This window comes from Tachysurus vachellii, chromosome 15 (assembly GCF_030014155.1).
Source record: "Tachysurus vachellii isolate PV-2020 chromosome 15, HZAU_Pvac_v1, whole genome shotgun sequence".
Taxonomy (NCBI): domain Eukaryota; kingdom Metazoa; phylum Chordata; class Actinopteri; order Siluriformes; family Bagridae; genus Tachysurus; species Tachysurus vachellii.
The window spans coordinates 7,890,913-7,909,576 of NC_083474.1; the positions used below are offsets into that span (position 1 = coordinate 7,890,913).

The 18,664-nt window shown below is 38.6% G+C and overlaps 2 protein-coding genes across 5 annotated transcripts in view; one reads left to right on the forward strand and one right to left on the reverse strand.

Moving 5' to 3' along the window:
• Positions 1 to 18,664, reverse strand: part of zgc:162608 (uncharacterized protein LOC100037332 homolog) — a 131,203-nt gene that overhangs the window by 16,993 nt on the left and 95,546 nt on the right. The gene's annotated exons all lie outside the window — the stretch shown is intronic.
• On the forward strand, positions 71 to 12,045 carry LOC132857993 (uncharacterized). 4 transcript variants are annotated; one of them, XM_060888148.1, is made up of 17 exons: positions 71 to 687; positions 1,523 to 1,693; positions 2,566 to 2,723; positions 2,807 to 2,947; positions 3,035 to 3,182; positions 3,281 to 3,414; positions 6,314 to 6,439; positions 6,633 to 6,822; positions 6,911 to 6,985; positions 7,120 to 7,272; positions 7,348 to 7,401; positions 9,002 to 9,118; positions 9,249 to 9,400; positions 9,584 to 9,670; positions 11,149 to 11,295; positions 11,393 to 11,545; positions 11,694 to 12,045. In XM_060888148.1, exons 1-17 carry the CDS (start codon positions 339 to 341, stop codon positions 11,844 to 11,846), a joined length of 2,508 nt encoding a protein of 835 aa, XP_060744131.1. In that variant the 5' UTR covers positions 71 to 338; the 3' UTR covers positions 11,847 to 12,045. The 4 variants fall into 4 exon arrangements, with proteins under 4 accessions (XP_060744131.1, XP_060744132.1, XP_060744133.1 ...); XM_060888149.1 differs by having other exon boundaries at positions 7,144 to 7,272; XM_060888150.1 differs by having other exon boundaries at positions 7,147 to 7,272.

The following is an 18,664-nucleotide window of genomic DNA, read 5'->3' on the forward strand; positions in this document are numbered from 1 at the left end:
CCGTTTTTAACATTTACTAGAAGCTTTCAGATTTAATAAAATATAATAACATGCTGTACAAACATTTTTTTTGCAATGCTTAATGAACCACTAGGGGTCCCCAGACTGTCCGCAGACTATAAGTTATTCCACAAATGAAAGCAACTGAAAATGAATTATAAAACCATATCTCTGATATTCAAAATCTCTCTCATCTCCTGGTAAACCTTCATATAAACAAAGACTTATTTTGAATTGTGCTGTTCAACAAACATTTGTAGGTCTGTTGATATGAGTTTGAAGGACTACCTGGCATTTAAAACTGTGTTTCAGGTGCTGTGCTTCCAGTAGGAGGTCTCATGCTGGGTGAATCCTTCATTGAGCCCTTGAGTGGCAGGCTGGTGCGCACTGGTGGAGGCAGCATTCGAGGAGGGAAAGTTGTACCACATGCAGGGGGTTTCCAGTCTCTACTGGACAGCCAAGCTCTTTTTGCACGGGTGCGGGTAGTGGAGCTGATACGGGCCTCCTGTGAAGAGTGGAAATCTCGGGGTCAAGAACTCCAAAATGAGATTAGCAGGGTGAAGGCAGCTGCCGCAGATTTGGAGCAAGCTTGGAGGAACAGTCAGCACTGCATGCTTCAGCTGCTTAGTTGTCTGGAGGCTCAGCAGGAGTGGGCCTGGTGGGTGGCTGAAGATGGGGGCTGTCTAGGTGAGTGGGTGCACTTATTTGCTTAGATATGAATACACCTTTTTATGCGCATTAAGTAAGTTATAAACTTACTGTTGCAAAGCTAAATAACCTACTATGAATATACTGAAAGACAGAGTTAATGTTTAGCTTGATCATATCAAACTTGTATATATGTATTTTGCTATTATTGAGAGCTGTAAAAATAATCAATAAATGTGTTAGGAAACATTATTTGGACAGTAAATTATGAGAAAATCTAGCTAGTCAATCTTCATGTACTCTTATGAGAGCTAAAGCTAGTTAATCAGGGAGTTAACAAACCTGAGCTGGTTAGAGGATCTTAGCCATGTGTTGCTTTTTCTTGTTATTTCACTAAACCACAAACACTTATACCAGCATGCTTGGCATTGCTAATGTATTTTGGGTATTTGTCATTAAAGCGTGTCATTGTTAGTGTGGTCTAGTGGGGTTGAAATTGTTTAAAATCAGTAACCTGGGTTATTAGCAATATTTCACTGGTAATGCTGATTGTGTTCTTTAACTAGCATGACCATACTGGTTGCTTTTTGACTTATAGACTTTTTTTTTATATCACTTACTTACATTTTAAATGATTTTGTTGATGCAGATCATTTTTTGTCCCAAAATTCAACTGTAAATATGTCACATCACATAAATACGCACCACGTAATATCGAATGGTTTGTAGGGTAGTGTGGTAAATTGTGTGTATTCCACCCCATGTGCCAATGTAATTAGATCTATCTATCTATCTATCTATCTATCTATCTATCTATCTATCTATCTATCTATCTATCTATCTATCTATCTAAAACTTCTTCAAATTCTTTTAGGTGAGATCAATCTGCCCAACAGTGAACTATCCCTGCCTGCTCTGCCAGGCCTGGAATATCCGGATCCTGGGGGTTCTGGCTTATCCGTCCCTGTTCTCGGAGAACAGCTGGATTGGATGTCAGGGTGTATGGTGCCACTTGCTGGAACCATGGAAGATGCAGATGGCAAGGGTCAGACATAGTTTTCCCATTTGAAGAACTATTTCCATCTGAAGAATCAATTAGGATTTTTTATTAGGAATCATACTGGCATTAATTAAAATGTTATTGACTTACTGTTATAAATTATTACTAGAAAAGACAGGGAGTGCTAGCCTGCAATGGGTTGCCATGCAGTATACATACTTCTAGAAGTCTGTTGATGCTTGCAATGTCTTTTTTGTGGGAATTTTTAAGATTACATAACATTTAAGATGTTACTTTTACTGTACATCACAGATGCCTTGGAGCTGCAGTGCCAGATTCCATAAACCCATTTTTTAGCTAAACAAAGTTAGCTAGCTAAATATGTCCAATACACGCAACCTTTCAGAAAGAACCCTTTGTAGGTAGCTTCTTGATATAAAAGTTTAGGTGAGCTACAAGGGTTTGTTAAAGCAATATCATTTAGGCATGCAAGCTACCTAGCAAGCAGAGCCTCTTCAATTCTTACCTAGCAGACTAGGATCACTAATTAAGTAAGATAAAATGGGAGCCGCAAAGACCAATTATCTTTTCCAATTGTCTGAACACCTGTATAAACGTGTGTAAGAACACAATTTAGACTCTGACACCTAACAGCACAAAGCTTTTTAGAAAACCAGTTCTGAGCTCATGCATGCAGAAGTGGGTGTGTAGTGTTTTCCATGAGCAGCATTTTGAGGAATATGAGGTCAACTGGCTTCATGCAATCCCTGATCGGTTGGAGTTGCTCTTAAAAATCATCATTGATAATCTTGCAGCCAGGAAGCAGAGCTAATATCAGAGTGGCATGTCTTACTTGGGTCTATAGAGAGTGATCTGACCTGCGACCTGAGTGTGATCATTAACACAAATGTGTCCAGGGCTGGTTCCTATCCGCTTTGGGGCATGGACTGTAGACCCTGTAACAGGAGTTGTAGCTCCGGTGGTCGGAGCTCGGCTAGACGTGTGGAAGAGGACTGTAGTCCCAGTGACTGTGTCCCAGTTCCTGAGCATAAGAGAGACCCCAGACAATGTGCTGGTGAGTTGATTTTTGTTAAATATATAAATGTTTCTAAAAGGCTGTGATTGCTGCAAGTATGTGCATGTATTTGTTTGGTGCAGGTAGAGGCCTTACAGAAGGAGTGCAGCATGAGGGCCCAGTTCTGGAGACAGCAGCGAGTAAAGGAGGAGGAACTAGTGGCAAATTTAGACAGAGCTCAGCGAGACTTCCTTTATACATGCTTACAGGAGGAGTCAGATCATGTGAGGCTCACAGCAAGCTTGACAGACACGAGAGATGGTGCTAAATGTGAGCGGAAAGACCTTAATCTTGGTATGTGTGTGTGTTAGTTTGTGTGGACAGACACAGAGAAGCAAATAAAGGAGTCAGCAGCAGAGCTTCAGGATGCAGTCAATAAAGAGGCTCAGAGAAGAAACGCTGTGAAGTCAGAGCTCTCTCTGCTGCTGCCCGGACACATCCTGCTGACTCTTACTGGAGGTGACGTATACGCTTTATCGAGAACCTGTGGTACTGATGGGTTGACAGCAGAGAATGAATCCCACAGATTAGTTGTCTTTGTGTGTGTGTTTGCAAAGGTGATGAAGAAGAGTGGAAGCAGCAGCGTCAGTGGCACACTGAACTGACTGCAGTTTTGAACAGAGTCAGTGTGTTAATGGCAAGGCAGCAGTGGGAGCAAGATCGGTCCACAAATCTGGGTGATGAGCAACCGGTCAGTTTCAGTGCTAAATCTCTTTTGCTTATACATTTTACAATAAAACGATTTAGCAATTTTACAAAATCAAGCAAACTCTGCAGTGTTCATAGGAGCTAGACATTTTTCAATATGACCGTAGATTTCACAACAATTTGGGCCAAGATCTGTTGTGTGATTTCATTACAATTTGCATTCGGCCTTTGGGGTTCATGTATGTTTAACTTGAGTACAGATATAATAGAAAGTAGTTACATATATGTCTTTGCTGGGCTTAGTTTAAAAGAAGAATCCTGTGGTAGCAATTTTACCAAAACTGTGAAATCCTGGCATGACTGATGAAGATGACTGAAGATCACCCAACACAGACACTGTGTTCTAATCAATAATCCAGGCATTTCACCACTCTCAACTTGCTGAATTGATATCCTTTATAAAATATGTTTTAAGTAAAAAACAAACAACAACAAAAACAAAAAAAAAACATATTGCTGTATATGTGCCTTTTAAACAAACTGCACCAGCTCCAAGTGTTTCTCTGGGGTCATTGTTTATCTTGATACATTCAGAGACATTCTGCACCAATCTGTCCACACTGCACAGACAACACTTTGCTGTTTGCTGTGGTGTAACTTTAGGTTAATACCAAAAAACGTACTTTTAGATAAAAAAAAAAATCAAAACATTGTTCGCAGTACAAGAGAAGGAATTAATGCCCAGTGTTCCACATCATTATATTATAACAATTGACTTTCCACTTGGATTCAGTGCCTACACAAAGCATACCACCATCCATTTTCTGTAGAAATTATCCATTCTATGGTAGTGTAAGAGTGTAAAAGATTTTTTTATTGGAAATAAATACCTATAATAGGTATGTTTAAAGGAACACCTCCAAGACAAGTTAGTTCCTGTTATCTCTTACATTATAAATAGTTGTTCCCTCACCAAAGTTTTTTTTTTCCTCTTGATGTTATAAGACAAAAAAATTGCAGCTTGTCTTATTACTAAGAACCCAGAAAGCATAAATTTCCTTTGTCCTTTGAAGACTCTCCTGTTGGAGACAACTTAGCACTGATAGACTGGACTCCAACAAACTCATATGAATGATCAGATGTTTTTTTCTATAAATAACACTTACCATAAAATTGTATGTTCTTTTGACATACACAACAGACTTCTTATGAATGAACTTTTACTCTTGAAACAATAACACTAATTACAATGAGCATTAATATAAATTCAGCAGTGCATCTCTCATGGTATCAAACACCTACTGTCTCAGCTCATTGATATTTAGCTGCATGCTGCACAGATCAACACACGTGGTTTCATCAGTCTGTATAACTAGTGAGACCATTAATGTCTGTGCATAAAACCTTAGTCCTTCTACAGTACATCTGCCACCGCAGTCAGTGTACTGTACTTTAAAGGGTGCGTAAGAGCTCTTTAATAAAGTCAATTCTTTGTGGGATTCTTACTCACTCACTTGAGCAACAATTCCAAGAAGTGGGTTAGGCATTCAATCATCTATGGGAGATCCCAGCTTCAGTTTCACTAACACAGCCTTAAAATCAGCTTTCAGAACATTTACTACTGCTGAGCTACTCTTCTGATCTTCAAAACAGTCAGATGGCGGGTTGTCAGAACTCTCCGCCAGGGTTGGCTCATTATTCATGTTTAGAGAAAGAGAAGCAGATACTGAGAGTACATCAGGGTCTGTCTGTATGTGAGTCAGCTATACTAAGCTCCTCTGAATTGTATTGTTCATTTCGCTGCAGTACACTAACAGATCACCTATTTGTCTCGTGCCTGCTGATGACGCCTCTTCCGTCAATCTCTTCCCGTTTTCGATGAGCCTACTGCGCTTCCTGTTTCTGTCGCAAGTAAAAGCTCATGGATTTCTTTGTACAAGAATCAGCAGCTGAGTTTGATGTTCACATAGCCTGTAAGCTTATGATGCAATCAGCATCATGTTGCATGGTGCTTGTAAATGCTAGCCAAAGATGTTCCAGTCACAAGCAATTTGAGCATTGATCCTTGTCTATCATCCATCTCTATGGGACTGGTAGAACAAACAGTTCACCTTTCTACACTGATGTTGGGAAAGTTCAATAACACAAAATTACGCATTCATGAATTCATGAATGAAATTAATTACACAGTTTTTCAGCACCCACGACTGCTACATGTGAGTACAAAACACTGTGAACTGTGGTGAAATAGTCAAATGTACAAACACTTACTTCTCAGATGTCGCAGAACTGACAATATGGAAAAATAAGGGGACCGTTGTGATGTCATGGAGACCATTTTAGGCTACCTAAATGAGGTCATGGACAGAGTACGATAAGTGTAAAAGCAAATGGAAATACACACTAGTTTTAAAGGAAATTATTTTGACTGTCTGTAATTTATCTCTAACTCTCATTTAAACTCACCTGTTAGGTTAAACAAGAAAAAAGCTGCTATAGGCACTACAATCACTTTACACAATGTGCATTATATCGCTAATGATTTACACTATTTGCAATATATACATTTTAATCTGTTTACTTATTCTTTAAATTTAAATTCCTTTCAGAGTGCTATGTTTAAATGTCCACCTTGCTGTCTAAGCGGTGGCCACGCTTACCGTACCTTACCTTGAATTACATTATGTTACCATAAAAGTAATAATCGTAAATAAATAGTCCCTATATGATTTTCTAAGCAAAAAGGGAAATGAGAGTAACTTTCATCCCATTGTGTCTAGTGTATGTGCTTTCCATCTTTGAAACCAGTTCTACACCGCAGCAAGTTTATTTTAAGTAAACCTCTCAACATTGCTAATTAATCATAAAGTGAGTCAGTGCAGTGAGCAAAGGTTTCACAAAACCATTTGCATACTTACTGAAATTATGTTTTCCTACTATAGGATGAAAAGACAAGGCAAAAGGAGCTGTGGGAGCAATTAAAGCAGAGACATGCCGAGCTCGATGTTGCTCTTTCTTCAGTACACTGGGCCTGCGAGCTCAGCCAGCTCCGTGCTGATACTGCTGAGGTAACACACACTTAGGCCAGGACGTTAAACATGGCACACTGGTCTTGTATTGAGCTGGGTCCAGGCTGAATGCACTTTAAGAGGATTTCACACATCAGCATATTATATGGATGAGCTGGAGGTGCCTTTAGGAACTGCACTAGTAGTATTACACACAAAAATCCTTTAAGCATGTTTTTCTCCCTCTCAATAGGCCATATTATCAGGCTCATTCTCATATAGGGATTATGGTATGGTTCAGGCTCGAAGGAGAAAAAACCCTCTGAAAGCGATGGTGCTGACTCAGCACAAAATTCTCCCTCAGCTGAAGCACCTCATTCAGCTGCTTGAGGATGGCAAACTTTCCAGTCTCTTCATCGGCACCCAGGGCCATCAGAGCTCAGGTACAACACACTCATTCACTTTGTTGACATAGAAATGGAAATGAGTGTGTTCTGCTTTCTTTAGTAGTTTTTACTGTTTTATTTGCAGACCTGCCAATGAAGCAGGCTTTTGACAGGGACACAAGCTCAAGAGCATGGACTGTGTCAGTCCCTGTAGCTAAAGGTATTAATTAAAATGTATGACTGAGTTATTCTTCTTGGTCAGAACAGCATTTTTTGTATTTTACTCATGTTTGCTCAGTATGCTGTTGGATTCTGTCTGCCTACTGTGATATTGATTTAATTTTGTACGCACAGATGCCAATAGGTTTTGCTTTGCAGCAGTTTCTGCTTTGCAGCAGTTTCATGTAAAGGCTTCATCTGTGGGCGAGCTGAATGGCTTAAAGCCTGTATTGTCCAGAACATCACCTACACACACAGAACAGGTTGTAAGCCCTGCTCAAATCCAGGGTAAGGCAAGATTCTCACTGTCACATCGCTAGTGACAGCACTTAAGCTAACCATCTCATCTTTGTGCCCAATCAGATGCCCAAAATCTCAAGGAGACAGTTCTCAAGGAGATAGTCCCCAAACTGTCAGGTACGACATTTTGTAGGAAAGCTTTGAAAAGAAAGATAAGCATGGAAACATTATTTCATAAGCTGAAACTAAAAGTATTCTTGCATATTCAATGCATTAGGATATTCAGATAGTAATTAAGTCTCAAGACATTTCAACAGTTGGATAAAGTGAAACTTCAGTTTAGCATTCAACACAGTCATTCCTCAGCTCTTAATTGGAAAGCTGAACATGCTGGGCCTAAACACCTCCAGCTGCAGCTGGATCCTGGACTTTCTGACTGTGAGAACCCATTTAGTCTGGAACACCATCTACAACAAACCTACACTGAACCTCCAAGGCTGTGTGCTCAGCCCACTGCTGTTTACTGATTCACATCTATAAAGCAATGCACAGCTTGAATCAGACCCTCAAGTTCATAGATGATATAGACTTGGTGGGTCTCATCAGCAATTAGTATGAGGCTGCATACGTACATGCTGCAGACAACACTTCAGGAGAGCATGGAGTGACTTCTGTCCAATAAACATCGGTTGCTTCTCTGTGGAGATCGTCAAGAGCACTAAAATTGCTTTGTGTTCACCTGGTAGAGAAGCTCACCTGGTCCCTGAACACCAGCACCATATCCAAGAAAGCCCAGAATCATCTCTGCTTTTTCTCGGATTGCAAAAAAAAAAAAAAAAAAAGAACTGCTACAGAGATATTCATTGGCGTCTCTCTCTAAATTTACGCACCACACTGTATCCAGAAAGCCACCAGCATTTACATTTACAGCATTTAGCAGACACTCTTATCCAGAGTGACTTACATTTTTATTTCAGTTTATACACCTGAGCAATTGAGGGTTAAGGGCCTTGCTCAGGGGCCCTGCAGTGGCAACTTGGTGGACCTGGGATTCGAACCTATGACATTCCGATCAGTAGTCAAACACCTTAACCACTGAGATACCACATCCCCACATCCAGCATTGTGGATGACCCCACACACCACTCAAACTAACTCTTCACCCTCCTGAAGCATTCTGACCCTCACGGCCAGACTGTGTAACAGTTTCTTCCCCCAAGCAATCCGACTCTTCAACACATTTAAAAGTGACATTTATGGCATTTGGCAGACTTCCTTATTCAGAGCGACTTGCATTTTTATCTCATTTTATTAAAAAGTGGCAGCTTGGTGGACCTGTGATTTGAACTCACCCAGAGGTGAATACCCAGAGACTAAACATACACTAACCCACACACAACCATACACGCACACAAACACATACACTGATACTCAACTGAACATCATTCCTCTCCTTTAGTAATTTTTGTAAATTTCATTCTTAAATTGCTAGTATGTTATCTTCATGTTTACAACATGTACTATTATATTGTAACTTTTTGCACTTTATTCAATACAAGAACTGTGTTGTTTTATATACATCCATGTAGTCTCATATAGATCTGTGTAAATGTAGTTATTTCTGTGTAGTTTCATGCATTCTTGTGTAATCTGATTTAGATCTTTATATTCACGTGCAGTTCTGTGTTGTTCTTGGTCCTGGATGATCATAAAGCACTGGACTTGACAAAAGACTATTCATTATTATTAACGCCATGTGGTTTCATACATCATTCAGGTGAGGACTGGGAGAGTTTGCTGGAAATCTCTCCACTCTTCCGGCTTATGCAAGCTGTGGAACAGCGGCTCGGTGACCAAGCAAAAAGAGCAGGCCTTCACAGTGGCGAGCACACAGGTCACCCTTAAACCCTTTTTGGCCACTTGTTTAAAGAATTACAAAACATTTGCTGTAGTATTTAGTGTTAATTGTAGTTTGTCTAGTAATTGAGAATGGAAGGGTTGATCTTGTTGTCTTTGTGCTGCAGGTTCATGGTGCCCCTTTATCGATTTCTTGGATGCGCAGTATGATTGTGAGGGAGAGCTTGTCAAAGTTGCTGAAGACACACTTAATCCCCGGGAGTTTCTCATCTATCAGCACGGCCAGCTTCTTCTCCAACTGCTACACAAACACAGAGTGGTTTGACTCTCCCTATTATTGTCTCTTACACACACACACACCCACACACACACACACACCCACACTCCTTCATTTGGATTTATTGTGACTAATATTTTACACCCACTGAACAATGACATAATGAAATGGTTGATGTATTGTAAATTTACTCTGATTAGTTATGCTTGAGTTTGTACTTTCCAGGCACCAGCAGTGAAATTACACCTTGCCTCAAGTCTTCCTACAAATAACTACCACTGCAATGCTTTCCGCAATTCCTTTTATTACCAGGTATTTATAGAAGTAAAGTATTCATGTGGTAATATTAAACAACTGTCTTGAAAATGAAGGATGACACTAGAGAAAAACTGCCTGTTTTGTGAAAAAAAAAAAACTGCTGCTTTAAGTTTCAATTAACATAATATAATTTATTTTATTTTAGGTGCTTTGATGCATTTGGAATTTTTAGCATTATACAGCACAATCTGGGCAGGCTTAACGTTTCTAGGATCAGATCCTTCAGTATTCTGATCAGTAGCGCCAACTCTTAAGTGTCATAATATTATCTATGATGTTCAATGAATAACTTAGAACTATCCTAACATACTATATATGCTGTATCTCCTTCGTTAAACATCTGAAGGCTCCGACATAGAGGCGAGAGTGTTTATAATGATTTATAATCAAACTCTCAGGCGTCACCCACATGAGGATGGGTTCTCTTTTGAGTCTGGTTCCTCTCAAGTTTTCTTGCTAATAACATCTCAGACAGTTTTTCCTTGCCACAATCACCTCAGGCTTGCTCATTAGGGATAAAATACAAATACATTTAAATATAAGTCTAATATTAAATATGGAACATTTTGTTCTGTGTCTCTTATATTCTGTAAAGCTGCTTTGAAACAATGTTCATTGTTAAAAGTGCTATGCAAGTGATATATATCAATATATATATTTTAATTAGATTAAGGGGGCACGGTGGCTTAGTGGTTAGCACGTTCGCCTCACACCTCCAGGGTTGGGGTTCGATTCCCGCCTCCGCCTTGTGTGTGTGGAGTTTGCATGTTCTCCCCGTGCCTCGAGGGTTTCCGCCGGGTACTCCGGTTTCCTCCCCGGTCCAAAGACATGCATGGTAGGTTGATTGGCATCTCTGGAAAATTGTCCGTAGTGTGTGATTGCGTGAGTGAATGAGTGTGTGTGTCCTGCGATGGGTTGGCACTCCGTCCAGGGTGTATCCTGCCTTGATGCCCGATGACGCCTGAGATAGGCACAGGTTCCCCGTGACCCGAGGTAGTTCGGATAAGCGGTAGAAAATGAGTGAGAGAGAGTGAGTGAGTGAATTAGATTCAGATTAAATTAAAGTACAAATCACTAGAAAAGTGCTGATGTGTAGTCAGATACAGGGGAATGCGAGAAGTGTTAAGCTGCAAATACACTCAGTATGGGCTAAAAATATAACATAACTATATTTTACTTCATTTAGTTAAATAAAAGGTATGAAAAATGACATTCTTTTTATGGTCTCAACTCTGCCTTGTCTTCATTAAAGGAAAGCAAAATATAAGGCAGAGAAGGTAAGATTTATTGTTAATGTAAATGTAATTGCACTGCTCAAGCAACCTCGCATTTATTTTGTAATCAATAAGAACGCAGACATGCTGATGCTGAAGCCGCAGCACCGCTGCCACTTCTCACTGTGTTGACGTGTGTCAATAGATTATAAAAAATGAACGTCTGAATGGATTCCAAAGCATTGACTGTGTCTGTAGGAGATGGATAACACTCTGTACGTGCGCCAGCAGAGGCTGCAGTCCGTCGGAGGTTTCTCTCTGCTGCTTCTGCACTGTGCTGCTCATATATCCACCGGCCAACTCAACGTTGACACAACTGCTGATTTCCAAAGGGCTTTCTTTAAGGTACAAGCCAAGCCCATACACACATGGACCATTACGTTTCATAGCATTTCTGGGTGTTGACTGTGCTTCTCCTACTACTTTTTTTTTAATGCTCCAGGTCCTTCAATTGTGTCTAAGTGAGTTGTTCCATGCCAGATTGGAGCTTGATGCAGCTGAAGGAACAAAACAAAGCACTGACTCAGCCCTTAATAGCCTCGTTCTCAACAGAGTGCTGGCTCGAGACCCAGGAACAGTGTCTGAGAACCTGAATGTAAGCCAATTAATTGTAACCCCTGCTTCGTTTGTCTGGATGTAAGGCACTATGCTGGAAGTGGGGAGAGTCACCTGTTAGGTGACGTGTCACCAGGTTGCAGGTTCTGAATTTACAGAATGATTAATATTGTGCATATTTTTGACAGGAGGTGGCCAGGCTGCTAGAGAAGCACAAAGAAAGTTCAATGTTCAGGAAAGTTGAATGCCTGCTGAGAGATACGAACCTGGAGGTCAGCCCAAACGATGGGGAACTGCCAATTAAACATGGAGCAGAAGGCCAGGACGCTGCACCAGAGTGAAGTGATGAATCAGTCTTGAAATATGAGCACTGCTACCTTTCAGTGAATGTGACAGAACCAACTATCACATCCAAACTATTGTAGGATGCTCCATGGGAGACAGATGGCAGCCTAGATGATGGCTGTGTTTTGGATTGAGGAGATTTGGGCAACTTCAAAAAAGAAGCACAATGAATATATTTTACACAAAGTGGAATAACTTAAATGCTGACAAACAATAAATGAGGATGTGAATGTAATGCGAATCAGTGCACATTGTAATATATATCTACTAAAAGGCAATCTCCTGTATTCAGCACTGTGTTATTAAACTAAATATCAGTGAATGTTCTACACTGAAAAAGTCAGGAATTCTTTCAATATTTTATAAACCAAGATCCTCTTTGACATGAGGCTATTACTGGAAAAATATATACTGTATATCTCTCTATACTTCTCTTTATTTTCACCGATGTTGATAACAGAAAGACAGATTCAGGGAACGTGTGACAGATGAAAGAGTATGCTTCAGATATAGATGGAGTGTGTGAGAAAGATACAGATAGATAGACAAACAGATAGACAGACAGATACACAGATAGATAGATAACATGTGTTATGAAAAAACTGTCATGTTGGCTTGACAAAGCCAGTCTGAAAGTTTTAAACTAAATTATAAGCCTGAAGATAGCTTGAAGAAAGAAAAGAAAGAAAGAAAGAAAGAAAGAAAGAAAGCATGCCAGCTAAAGGGAAAGACAGACACTGCTAGAAAAAATGACAAACAGGTGCTATTAGTAGTAGGAAAAAGGAAGTGAGGGAGTGATACAGGTAGACTGATAAAAAGAAAAATGGAGAGAATAGACGAATGTAGATTGTAGAATGATTGATGGAGTAAAAAGTGTTAATTGTGGAATGTAAAATAGATAGATAGATAGATAGATAGATAGATAGATAGATAGATAGATAGATAGATAGATAGATAGATAGAATGGTGGAAAGATAAATGGAGACAGACTGATACATGTGGATATATGGAAAGTGTTTTAGTGTTTACAAGAAGAAGATAGATAGACAGATAGATAGATAGATAGAGAGAGAGAGAGAGAGAGAGAGAGAGAGAGAGAGAGAGAGAGAGAGAGAGATTGATATTGGTAGCTAGACCAAAAGAGTGTTATTCACAGACGTAGAAGTGCTAGGATGACCGTGGAGAGTGGTTCAGCTCTGTGGAGACTTGTTGATGCCACAAAGTTTTCTTAGGGCAGACCTGGAAAGCTTGATTTACCATTTTTTCAATAAACCTGTCTTTATTTATGGTTCTAACTGTCACTGTGGACAGGTTTTATGACTGAATTTTTCAAGGCTCACATGGTTATGGTTCTCCAAGGTGGAGAAAATAGATTCTTGCTCCCGGGATATGTGGAGCTTAAAATGACTATGCAGGAAAGAAAATAATCCAATCTGGTCCTGTAATGTTTTTATGTTTTTAATGAGTGAATATTATAAGATCCTAATTTCACTTCAGTTTCATAAAATGTACTGTAAGTTATTTTCAGAGAATTTCCTCCAGTTCATTGCATACACTGTACAAACACATACAGTGTGATAAGATGCCATATTACAACGTTATAACTAGATGCGTAGCAACAGACACTCAGTCGGAAATTGAACAGCATGTGCGTCATAACACATGATTTGTACAGTCACAGAGAAAAGTTTGAGAGAAAAGTAAAAAATGATGTCAAATGTTGACAGAAAACACATTCATTTGAGGTTTTTTTTGTTTTTTACAGTTATTGCCAGAAAAGTCTCTGCAAGACAAACTGGATGGCAGTCGGAAATAACTGAGAATTAAAAAACTGACTGAAAAATTAGCGGACGCTGAATACCAATGTGCGACTGGCCAACTACACTGCAAACTTAAGAAGACCATAAAAATATTTCAATTCAATTCAATTTTATTTGTATAGCATTGCAAATATGGACATTGTCTCAAAGCAGCTTTACAGAACACAAGAAACAAAGTTTAACATTATACAAAGATTAATATTAGATATGTTTAAACGTGTTTGTATTTATCCCTAATGAGCAAGTCTGAGGTGACTGAGGTAACTGTGGCAAGGAAAAACTCCCTTAGATGGAAAAGGAAGAAACAGTAAGAGGAACCAGACTCAAAAGGGAACCTCATCCTCATTTGGGTGACACTAGAGAGTGCGATTATAAATCTTTAGCCATATACAGTCCGACAATTGTGTATTGATTAGGAGATTGTTGTCCTCAAAAACCACATATAGTTGTCATTTCTTCCTTGAATGGAAATCTCTCTGAGGCGGAAAAAAGCTGAAAAATAACAATGCTTGCTGCTTGGGTGCAGAATGGCAGACTTGTAATTAAAAAATGACATTACAATTCTCAGCGACTTAGAGACGTTTACAATAAAAATTATCTCCAATTCTCAATAAAAAAATAAAAAAAAATTACAAGCCGTAATTTAAAGCACTTGTATTGGTGCAAAAATGTAAATAAGAAGGTTAATCCAGGGTTTATGAATGTACAGTGTGAAATTATGTACAGTGTGTAATTGTGAACACTTGTGAATTAATTGTTAACCCTGGGTAAACCATGAGCAGTTTGAAACGTAAGACAAACAACCCAGAATTCCGTTTACTCAGCGTTTACAATGACATAGTGTGGAACTAGTTCAAGTACGAAAAGCTCACCTGAGTCATTAGAAGCATTAGTACATTAGAAAACAAAACTAATGATGATAGAACACTAATAGCAAACTAATGATGATTATTCGCCTACATTTTACCAACCATATGAGACATAAAGTATGGTGCTGATGAAGCAAAGGTGCTTTAAGGGTTTAAAAGTGGGTGTGATAGATAACTCTAATTCTGTTCTTATTGCTCAACAAACAATAATTAAGTTCCTATAATGAAAGCTCTGAGGGTTCTAGCTGCAAAACAAATCAGAGGTTTATACAGTATGAATGCACTTGTTTAATATATGAATGTTTCTATAGTAACAGCTTACTAATTTTATTTATTTAATAATAAATTAAATTTGTTAGGGTTTGCAAATGTAACAGTGTACTGATCTTTTCTTCACATATCCCAGCTTGTTAGGAAAATGGGGTCAGAGCATAAGGTCTGTCATGATACAGAGCCCCTGCTGTAGAAGGGATTAAGGGCTGCGCTCAAGGGTCCAACTATGCTCAGGCTTAAAAATAACGGAGTAAGCGAGTGCGTTAATATAAACGTATGATTTGTCTTGCAGGTTCAACTGTCAGAGCCGTAGTGGATTAACTGTTGTAAGATATTTAATGTTCTGTAGCTGATCTAAATACTTAAGACTTTCAATTTCTTACAGTGTTTTTGCTTTTGGAAGTAAATTCATTTCAAGTGTGTGGAAGAAATGGGCTTGGTCGAGGGTTGGTTTGTGAATGGAGGGCGGATCAGCTCCCTAGGTCGTGAATGAATATATTGAGTTAGGACACTGATAAGAGCACTGGCTAAGTCACCGATGACTCAATTTCTGGCAACAGCATTTTTCAGTCACTCTAAAAGCCAAACAGCGTCTGCAGAATGATGTGAGTGCATTTTAAAATTTCTCTCATGTGTTCAATGTCACACTGGACACATTATACCTCTGTGATTATGGTGATGGGCATTTGACATGTCTGTTATCGAAAATGCTTTTGACTTGATGCCTGTCAAGTGTACCATCAGATGCTTCTCCACATGAAAAGATCAATTATTTATTCAACTAGGTCTGGCATTATTCAATGACAGAGCACAGAATATTGAAGCAAAGATTTTCAGGAAGCCAAAGATCACAATCTTTAGGAAGCCAAAGCTCACAGCCTTCAGGAATCCAAAGCTCACAACATGTAGATGCTTGAAAGGGCTAGAAATAGTTTAGAGCGAAATATATAAATAATCTATCTATCTATCTATCTATCTATCTATCTATCTATCTATCTATCTATCTATCTATCTATCTATCTATCTATCTATCTATCTATCTATCTATCTCACATTCCACAATTAACACTTTTTACTCCATCAATCATTCTACAATCTACATTCTTCTACTCTACTCCCTCACTTCCTTTTTCCTACTACTAATAACACTATCTGTTTGTCATTTATCTTTCTAGCAGTGTCTGTCTTTCTCTTTTGTCTGGCATGCTTTCTTTCTTTCTTTCTTTCTTTCTTTCTTTCTTCAAGCTATCTTCAGGCTTGCAAGCCAACATGACAGTTTTTTCATAATGAATTTCACATGATACCTCTCTAGTTATTTTTACAGGTACTCCTCATTTTAAATGCACCACTAGAGCAGTGCTATATACTAAATTGCTTAACAGCATTATGAGGAACTTTTAAAGGTGCTATTACCTACCATGTGTGCCAAAGATTCTGATCTGCTGATGTTGGAGGTCTGAGGCAGCTGATTAAATTCTGTAAATCCTGTCAGCTTTCTACTCTTAGAAAGTTTTAATGATGTTTTCAGTGTGTTTCGGTGGCCTTTATCCTGCTGAAAAAATACTTTTTATTTATTTATTTTTTTTATTTAACGTCAGTCAGTTTTCCCAAAGGTACAGCATAATGAATCAAATAAATCTCTTCATCATTCATTCCTGTATTGCTATTGATCATGTTTCTGAGATCAGGGCTCCACAAGGCTGTAAATACATGATTCACAAAAAGCTACTGACATATGCACTTTTGCCTAGCTTTTTCTGAAATATTAGTAGAATACTAAACAAAAAAAAACGATTTGAGATTTTGCTTTCCATAAGCTCTGGACCATGTTACATGTTTATTCTTGATGGTAGAATGCTATCATTTATCATAGTTGAGGTCAGCACTGGACTACATTACCCTCCTGCATATCACATGATCTCAACACATTTTATATGCAATATACAAACTGTGAATGTTAAAATGTTGTACTCTAAGTCTAAAATGGTAAACTTGTTTAAAATGGGAAAATGGTCCCTTTTCAGTTTATTACTTGTAGCAGTTTTTTAATGCGATGCTGGGATATTTTTGGCAATTTGTTGCATGATTTGAATCATGTCCTGGAAAAATGTCTGATAAATGTGATGTGATTCTGTTTGTCACATCACTCCCTACAAAACACTTAAGTTCTGATTGCTGAGCAAGCCTTTAAGTGGATTTCTTTTTCTTTTCACGAAAATGATGATTAAGACATTCTATGACATTGACTTGCTATCCACACAACATAATGGTAGACATATCAGAGTTCAAAAGCGAACCAAAATTGTTGGTGAACATCTTGCTGGCACATCTGTGACCAGGAGAGCAAGTCTTGTGGTGTATTGAGAACCACTGTATCGAGGGTAACATCGGCATTCCACCATAAACAACAACCCACATCCAAAGGGAGTAACTGGAAAAAGGAAGCTGCCTGAAAGGGATGTCCGGGTACTAACCTGTATTATTTCCAAAAAACGTACAGTAAAACCACAGCTGACCAACTCATGAATTCAATGTGTACATTTAACTCTCGTGTTTTACCCAAAAATCTGCTTGTGTCACTTCAAACGTCAGTTTCTAGCAGTGACAGCTGTGGACAATGTACTAATGTATTGCAATCTGATTGGATCAGGCTTGGATCAGTGATGGTTTGGGCTAAAATATCATGGCACTCATTAGGTCCACCGTGTATCCAAGTTTGGTGTGTCACTGCCAAAGATAACCAAAACATTCTGGAGGTCCATGGGCATACATTAATACACACACTGAGACTGGTGACAGAGTGGTTTGATGAACATCTCCCTGCACAGTCACCAGATCTGAATATTATTATTATACCACTTTGGGGTGTTTTGGAGGAGAGAGTTAAACAACGAAAAAATGAAAAACTCTAGTATGAGCAATGCAAGAGGAATGGCTCAAAATCCCTCTGGCCAATGTGCAGGATTTGTATTTGTCATTCCCAAGACAAATGATGCAATATTGGTCACAAATGGATGCCTACACTATACTATGCATAGAATTTCAACATAATGGAGGGTTATATAATGGTTTGAAACTATGCACACTTTTATCTAAGCATATTCACTGAGTGAAGGCCATTTTGGGCTTGTGAGGCAAATTATGTGCAACATTAATGCTGTGATACACAATACTAATACCATAATATGCGTTTTCTAAAAGTTTTTTTCTCAGTCTATCTATCTACCTACAGTATATCTGACTCACTGGAACAAACTGTCCTTCACTCAATGGAAAATGATTTGATAATGTCTGCAAAGTTTCTATGATATCTTTCTCCATCATGTTACACATCATCTGCTCATCTTGAAACATAGTACTAGCCCACCACATAATTCTACCAAAATGCTCTCTCTTATAACTCAGAACCAAGTTCTGATGAGGAAAATCATCTAATTATGCAACAATGAATAAAATCATTTCCTTTTATTATGTATGTTTGTTTTTTCTTTTTCACTTTCTCATGTTTCCTCTTTTATCAGTGTCAGCACATGTTTAATCATTTATTCGTTCCCTATTTTAACCCATTTCTGAATCTCCTCTTACTGTAACTTCCACAATGATAAACGGGTGTGTCCAGCCATTATATCCCGACACTGATGCTTAATGCCAACTAGAGCGATCGAAAGTGTCAGTGTTCACCACAGTTTGTTGCCAGGCAAGCTACTGCTGATTAAGATGTAATTTTATAGCTCCTAGAATAACCTACACGATGCTCTCATCAGTGCATACATCATTTAAAGATAATATAAAAAAATGTAAAATATCAGGACATGAGAGATTGCCTATACCTAAAATTATGAGAATCCTTTT

Coding starts and splice junctions, on each gene's coding strand:
- LOC132857993 (XM_060888148.1), top strand. CDS start 339: ATGCTGGGTGAATCCTTCATTGAGCCCTTGAGTGGCAGGCTGGTGCGC. Junction 7,273..7,347: donor AAGCCCTGCTCAAATCCAGG/GTAAGGCAAGAT, acceptor GTGCCCAATCAG/ATGCCCAAAATCTCAAGGAG. Junction 7,402..9,001: donor GATAGTCCCCAAACTGTCAG/GTACGACATTTT, acceptor TACATCATTCAG/GTGAGGACTGGGAGAGTTTG.